This window comes from Martes martes (assembly GCF_963455335.1).
Source record: "Martes martes genome assembly, chromosome: 1".
NCBI classification, from domain to species: domain Eukaryota; kingdom Metazoa; phylum Chordata; class Mammalia; order Carnivora; family Mustelidae; genus Martes; species Martes martes.
The window spans coordinates 163679874-163687723 of NC_137888.1; the positions used below are offsets into that span (position 1 = coordinate 163679874).

Genomic DNA, 7850 nt, shown 5'->3' on the forward strand with positions numbered 1-7850 from the left:
CAAGTTTACTGATAAAAACTTTATATACAAGACAAGTAGGTCATTTAGTTTTCCAAATGGTAACCTTGATACCATTCCTTTAATCATGGTATCTTTTAATCTCATGGAGGAACTTATTTTATACTTTTTGTTTCCAAAAACAACAAAGTCAGTTGTATTGTTTAGCTAATACAATACAAATAAGGAAAATACTAAATTACTTCCTTATTATCAGTCTGCTGCTTTCACATCCTACCATCTTCTTAGGGTCTAAATTGTCTAGCACAAGAGATTAGTTACTGGATTATCTTGGTTACATAGCTCTTATTCTCTGAGGAGGTCAATGCTTTGCAGAGTGGAAGTAATTCAATAAATATTAGTCTGCTCTACGAACTCATGAGGGAAGGTGAGTATAATTAAATACATGTACTTTTAGCAACATTTTTGCCCTCAAGGAGCCCCAGAAAATTCCAATAAAGATCAAGACAGTCATTAACCTAATAAGGATTAAGGGATTCTTTCTTGGCTCCCCCAGTGGGAAGAGGAAAAAACAAAAGCAATGTGCAGTCAACACAAGGGTAGGAAGCCCCAGTGGTATGGCAGGATTTCAGCGTGGCCACAAATAATTTGAGCAAAAGGCAGTGAAATTTCCCATTCTCTCGACTGCTACTCATTTGCTTGTTTGGGAGCAAAGAATTTTGTGATATTTAAAAAGTAGGAAGGTACTGGTGAGTGACAAATGTCTTTAATTCTGTCACAATGTTTAATGTTCCTGAATCATGAAGAAGTCAGGAGGTGGGGAAATAGTCGAAAAAATACAGACAGCTGAGCCACAGTTACAGTACCATATACATGGTAAGAGGGTCCTCTTAGAGTAGTTACCACGAGGAAGATTCTAGCAGGTTTGTGTGCCCATCCCTCTCAACTTCAGCAGCCTTGTGTTCATAGTGAACTCTCTCTCTCTCTCTTTTTTTTTTTTTTTAAGATTTTATTTATTTATTTGACAGAGAGAAAGCACAAGTAGGCAGAGCAGCAGGGAGAGGGAGAAGGAGGGTCTCCGTTGAGCAGGGAGCCCAATATGGGGCTCCATTTCAGGACCCTGGGATCATGACCTGAGCTGAAGGCAGCCGCTAAGCCAACTGAGCCACCCAGCGCCCCTCACAGTGAACTCATATCTAGATAATTTATGCCTTTTAGATGGCTACTTGGTGGCAGGGAGTCGCCACATCCCTAGAACATGACCACCAGAGGGCCTCATTTGTAGTGACTTAGGCTGTTCAAAGTACTTGGTAGTGAAGGGAGTTTTAAAGCTTGTTGAACAAAAGGTTGAGGGAAAATAGGGAAATAACTTCCTACACCATATTTTGTCCTCTCTAGCAGGTTCTGTGCATTAATACAAATTTATATATTTGCAAAAACGCAATACAAAAATACTACCTATTTCTTTCCATTAAGAAAAACCTCATCCCTACCATATTCCCCTCCTCTTTTTTTTGCATGTGATTTCCATAACCATGGCAGTTATGTCGACTTTACATCTCTTAGTTTCAGCTTCCTTTTAATTTCCTGCATTTAATATTGGTGTGTGGTTGCATTTTAACCTTTCTTTTTCTCTACTCTTCCATCACACCCAGTTACTGTGTTATTTCTTTGCTTTTGAATTTGTGTGGATATGTGGGAAACTTCTGTCAGAGATGATACTATTCAGAGAAAGGGATATCTTTGAATCTCTTCTTTTTTTGTAGGGTAGGGTGGGGGCGGGGACCAACTCCAACTGTCCAACACTTGTCTGTTTGAGATGTAAACTATCTTGCCTCTTGTTCCCCACCTCTGGACTGAGTCTGAAATCTCTTTTCTGATAGCTGGTACTGAGCAAAAGCTCTAGTCTCTCTGAAGACAGATTCTGTCTGGATCATTTTCTCAGATGGTGCCAGACTGTTGTTTGTGCTTCAGCAGAGAATTCAGCTTACAAGATTTTTATTTCCACTTTCTTCTCCATAGAGCAAACGTGTATTTACCAGTGAACTTGATAAATATGAATGATACCAAGAAATTCCTCTTTTCCACTAAAATCCATATACAGTTGGTTTAGGATATCCACTTCTCACTATTATTCTTTGAATTTACTTTGCTGAGTTTCAACATATGGATAATTAACTGTGTTTATGAGTGAGAGGAATTAAATTGTCTCAGCTATACTGTGCCTATTGAATGGTCTGTTCCCTCTTGATTTCCCAAGTAATGGCTGTTCTGTCAACTGTTATTGTGGTTTCCATTCCAGGATGACTCCTCTAGTATCCGATTCTTCATATATTGAAACTTGTAGGGATTTTTTTTTAAACACTGCTGTTTTCATATGCTGTGTACTTGTTTCTGAACTTTTTCTCCTATTCTAGAAAATAATCATTACCCACCATCTAGAAAACTGTCTTTTAATCTTCTTGTTAAAGATTGTTTAATGATAGTGCCTATGTGTTTGGCTAGTGGCATGTTTTTCTTTAACACTGGAGACTTTGCATGGATTTATAATAAGAGGCTCTTTTCTTTTCTTTCTTTCTTTCTTTCTTTCTTTTTTTTTTTTAACATTAGATAGGCATGAAGCCTCCGTCTCACAGCTGCATGTGTAGTTACTGTTGAAGCAAATGCCTACCTAATTTGACAGTCTTGGTGTGTTATAAAGTTTTTGAGTTTGCAAATAAGCGTATTAAATCTACTGATGGAGCCTTCAGGCAGTGAACAGTTATATGAGGACCCTGATCCTGGAGGCAAATCCCAAGATGCAGAGGCCAGAAGGCAGACAGAATCAGAACAAAAGTTGTCTAAAATGACCCACAATGCTTTGGAGAACATTAATGTGATTGGCCAAGGCTTGAAGCATCTCTTCCAGCACCAGCGCAGGAGGTCATCAGTGTCTCCACACGATGTGCAACAAATTCAGGCAGATCCAGAACCTGAAATGGATCTGGAAAGCCAGAACGCATGTGCTGAGATTGATGGTGTCCCCACCCACCCCACAGCTCTGAATCGTGTCCTGCAGCAGATCCGAGTGCCACCCAAGATGAAGAGGGGGACGAGCTTACATAGTAGGCGGGGCAAACCAGAGGCCCCAAAGGGAAGTCCCCAAATCAACAGGAAATCTGGCCAGGAGATGGCAACTGTTATGCAGTCAGGCCGACCCAGGTCTTCATCCACAACTGATGCTCCAACCAGTTCTGCTATGATGGAAATAGCTTGTGCTGCTGCTGCTGCATGTCTGCCAGGGGATGAGGCAACTGCAGAGCGGGTAAGTCTGCTAGATTTCCTTTTTCTCCAACCTACAGTTCTTCGAGTGAGGATTCTCCACACTTATCTTTGGTAACTAAAAAGTGATATCTCAGCAAGTACCTCAAAGTTGTGGTAAAAAATAGTTTTATTTATTTTTTTCATTAAATAAATGAGGTGATAATATTTATTCTGGCTGGGGTGCCTGGTAGCTCAGTGGGTTAAGCCTTTACTTTCAGCTCAGGTCATGATCTCAAGGTCCTGGGATCGAGCCCCACATCGGGCTCTCTGATCAGCAGGGAGCCTGTTTCCCCCTTTCTCTCTGCTCGCTGCTCTGCCTGCTTGTGATCTGTCTCTGTCAAATAAATAAATAAAATCTTTTTTTTTTTAAAGATTTTATTTTATTTATTTGATAGACAGAGATCACAAGTAGGCAGAGAAGCAGACAGAGAGAGAGGGAGGAAGCAGGCTCCCTGCTGAGCAGAGAGCCCGATGCGGGACTCGATCCCAGGACCCTGGGATCATGACCTGAGCCGAAGGCAGAGGCTTAACCCACTGAGCCACCCAGGTGCCCCAATAAATAAAATCTTTAAAAATATATTTATTCTGGCTAATGACTGGATGCTTATAATTATATTCCTGTTTGCTTCCTAACATATTGGTATACCTTATTTTACTGTTTTGCTAAAATCTTCAGTATCTTTCATGTGTTTTTTATGTTAAAAGGCTTACTTTTATGGTAGAGGAGCAAAGTTGCTTTGTTCTTGTTTTGGTTTTGCTCATGATTTGACTTTCTAACATTAATGAAGGCAAAAAAAGTTCTAGAATCTGGGTTTTTCTGTGCAAAGCACAGATAGATACTAAATTGCTTGTAATTTTCATATACACTGTACCACCTCATCAGCATTCAATATATATTTACATTCTGAGGCAGAGCATATGCATTCTTATATCTTTTTAAAGATTTTTAAAATTTTTTGAGAGACCATGAGTGCATGAATGGGGGGAGGGGTAGCGGGGGAGGGAGAGAGTCAAGCAGACTCTGCACTGAGCATGGAACCTGACGTGGGGCTTTATCTCATGATCTTGAGATCAGTACCTGAGCTGAGACCAAGAGTCCGATGCTTAACCGACCGAGCCACCCAGGCACCCCTGTAATTTACTCTTCATAAACAGGTTTTTTAGGTCTGCCTGGATGGGACAACTAGGCTTAACAAATTTAGGGGAAACTCTTTTCATATAACTTTCACTTCCTGTCTTAGTTATGGTTAGTTGAGGCATATAGAAGAAATAGCTCTAGGGTTTGAAAACACATACATGTAGTGGGGCAGGTAATGACAATGAGTAAACTCATGTCACGTGACTTGGACAAACTGAAGAGTTATTTAAGTGCTGTCTAAAGGGGCAGTATCTTCTTAGCTTTACCTGATTGTTGTGATTCAGGACTATTAGCCCAGTTTTGCCAGGCCTTCTTATTTTTCAAGAGAAACTTGAAAGATAGCTTAGTACTCTCTTGATTTTTGACATATTATGGAAGTCAAACAACACATTCATGGTCCAGGTCTGCCCTATAAGTTGCCATCTTGTTGTCTTTTGGCTTTACTTTTATGTATTTCTTCAGGTTTTGATTGGTCAATTGCTTTCATTCTGTGTTTGTTTCTGGCACAGGTAAATTAATTTTACTGGACATTTAGCCTGGAAATCCAAATATTGAATCACGTACCTTTAAACCTCTCCTATTTAAATGTGACACTAAAAACAAGCAAACAAGTAATGGAGGGTAAATCACTTCAAGAAGTTAAGCCTATCCAGATAACATATCTACCAGAATAACAGAATCAGGAGAATAAAGATTCAGATCATTAAAATTAAAGGTATAAATGCAGAAAAGTAATACATATTTATGTGCATCATAGTTATCTTTGAAATAAAAAAGATATTTGGTCATTGACAAAGGACACAAATGTTGACAGTAAAAACTAACAGTGCAACTATATAATTCGTCTTAATCTGTACCAGAGAACATGAAGACATTTTTTTTTCCAAGATTTATTTATTTTAGAACACGAGCAAGCGAATGAGCAAGCATGCTCGTGCATGCTCAAGCATGGGGCGGGGGAGAGGTGCAGAGGGGGAGAGAGAGAGTCTCAGGCAGACTCCATGCTGAGCATGGAGCTTGATGCTGAGTTCCATCTCACAACCTTGAAATCATGACCTGAGCTGAAACCGAGAGTTGGATGCTTAACTGACTGCACCACCCAGGCGTCCCTAAGAATTTTTTTTTACTAGTGGTTCTGGGATTACAGACTTTTATGTTAAAAAGAAAATTATAAGTAAAGCGTATTGTATGCATTTATATTGTTTTGAAAAACTTCATAGAGGGGTGCCTGTGTGGCTCAGTGGTTAAGCGTCTGCCTTCGGCTAAGGTCACAATCCCAGGGTCCTGGGATTGAACCCTGAGTTGGGGTCACTGCTTAGTAGGGAGTGTGCTTAGCCCTCCCTCTCTCTCTGTACCTGTGTTCCCCTGTCCCCATGATTTCTCTATTCACTCTCAAATAAATAAAATCTTAAAACAACAACAACAACAACAGCTTCATAGAGAGTCAAGGGAGAACATTTTAAAAAATTGTTTCTTTAATACATGTATTTACGGTAAAACCCACCAATTTGATTTTTAAAAATTTCAATTCCAGTGTAGTTAATATACAGTGTTACATTAATTTCAGGTGTACAATTTAGTGATTCAACAATTCCATATATTACTCAGTGCTAATCAAGATAAATGTATTCTTAATCACCTTCCCCTGTTTCACCTGTACCTCCCCACCCCCTCTGGCAACCAACTGTTCTTTATAGTTAAGAGTTTGGTTTTTTCCCCCTTTGTTCTTTTGTTTCTTAAATTCCATGTATGAGTGAAATGATTTGCTGTTTGTCTTTCTCTGACTGACTTATTTTGCTAAGCATTATCCTGTCTAGATAGTTCATGTTGTTGCAGGTGGCAAGATTTCATTCTTTTTTTAATGATTGAATAATATTCCATCGTGTGTTTATGCCATATCTTCTATATCCATTTATCTGTCAGTGGTCACTTGGGCTGCTTCCATTACTTGGCTATTGTAAACAATGCTGCAATAAACATAGGGGTGCCTATATGTTTTCAAATTAGTATTTTTGTATTCTTTGAAGAAATACCTAGGAGTGCAGTTACTGGATCCAATGGTAGTTCTATTTTTAATTACTTTAACTTAAAACCAATGCCTTAACTTTTTAAAATACAAACCTACTGGTTAGGCTTCTATACCTTTCTTGTGCTCATTGCATGGACTATAATTTCCATTTAAAAAATTTTTATAAAGTGGAGTGATAACCTGGTAACACTTGGGAAGCAGCATGGGAAAGACTCTTAGATTTTTTTTCCCCAGACTCAGATTTTAATAATCTCTTGAAAGCCTTGCCCACTTTAACTTCGTTTTAAAAAAATTGTGCTTTTTTAAAAATGTGCTTTTCTTGAGTCTTTCCAAAGCACCTTAGTTTTCATGAAATAGCCCTTTTTATACTCTTATCTTATTGATTTATATAGTATTTAATGAAACTGTTTAATTATAGTGAATATAACAAAATGATGTGGGAGCATGATGTATATGAAAGTGTACCAGCCATGAACATTGATTATCCTATGAATATAAAGTCTGCATATCTTTCAGAGAAAATGGAAAATTTAAGAGTGATATAGCAAGTTGATTAAGTGGAGATTAGTCTGGAGACCTACTCTGTTTTATGTTAGTAAGAGAGAGTGATTGTTTCAAATTCTAAATACTGGCTTCTGTATTTTTTTTTTTTTAAGATTTTATTTGTTTGTCAGACAGAGATCACAAGTAGGCAGAGAGGCAGGCAGAGAGGAGGAGAGCGGGCTCCCCACTGAGCAGAGAGACCGATGCAGGGCTCGATCCCAGGACTCTGGGATCATGACCTGAGCCAAAGGCAGAGCCTTTAACCCACAGAGCCACCCAGGCGGCCCAGTGGCTTCTGTATTTTTGTGTCTTTTTTTTTTTTTTAACTCAACTGTCTGAGGATGAAATGTTTTAATACTGGTGATAATTGTTTAAGTATGCTGATATTTCTTTCTTTTTTTTTTAAAGATGTATTTATTTGAGAGAGAATGAGAGAGGCAGAGAGAGAGAGAGCATGGGGGGGAGGGTCAGAGGGAGAAGTGGACTTCCCACTGAGCAGGGAGCCTGACGCGGGACTCATCTGAGGAGTCCAGGATCATGACCTGAGCCGAAGGCGGTCACTTAACCAACGGAACCACCCAGGCGTCCCAGTACACTGATATTTCTGTCCATATATGTTAACATTCTTATAGACGTGCATGTACATTTACCTGTGTACAAACATAACCCTAAGACAAATGTGGAATTTATTTTCCAGTATATCCGTTGTGTTTGAAAGCCACCGACGTCTGCCTTAGCCATTTGCCACATAACCAGTCAAGTTTTCAAAGTAGTCCCTTGGCCTTTAAGCTAGATTCTTTTTTAATTCAGATTTGGGGGTGCCTGGGTGGCTCAGTGGGTTAAAGCCTCTGCCTTCGGCTCAGGTCATGATCCCAGGGT

The 7850-nt window shown here is 39.3% G+C and overlaps 1 protein-coding gene across 1 annotated transcript in view; it reads left to right on the forward strand.

Moving 5' to 3' along the window:
- The first annotated feature begins 2568 nt into the window (after positions 1 to 2568).
- Positions 2569 to 7850, forward strand: part of TMCC1 (transmembrane and coiled-coil domain family 1) — a 192024-nt gene continuing 186742 nt past the window's right edge. Inside the window, exon 1 of the mRNA XM_080809067.1 lies at positions 2569 to 3262. Within this exon, the coding sequence (XP_080665193.1) occupies positions 2696 to 3262 (567 nt within the window). The 5' untranslated portion in view covers positions 2569 to 2695. The remainder of the gene's footprint in view (positions 3263 to 7850) is intronic.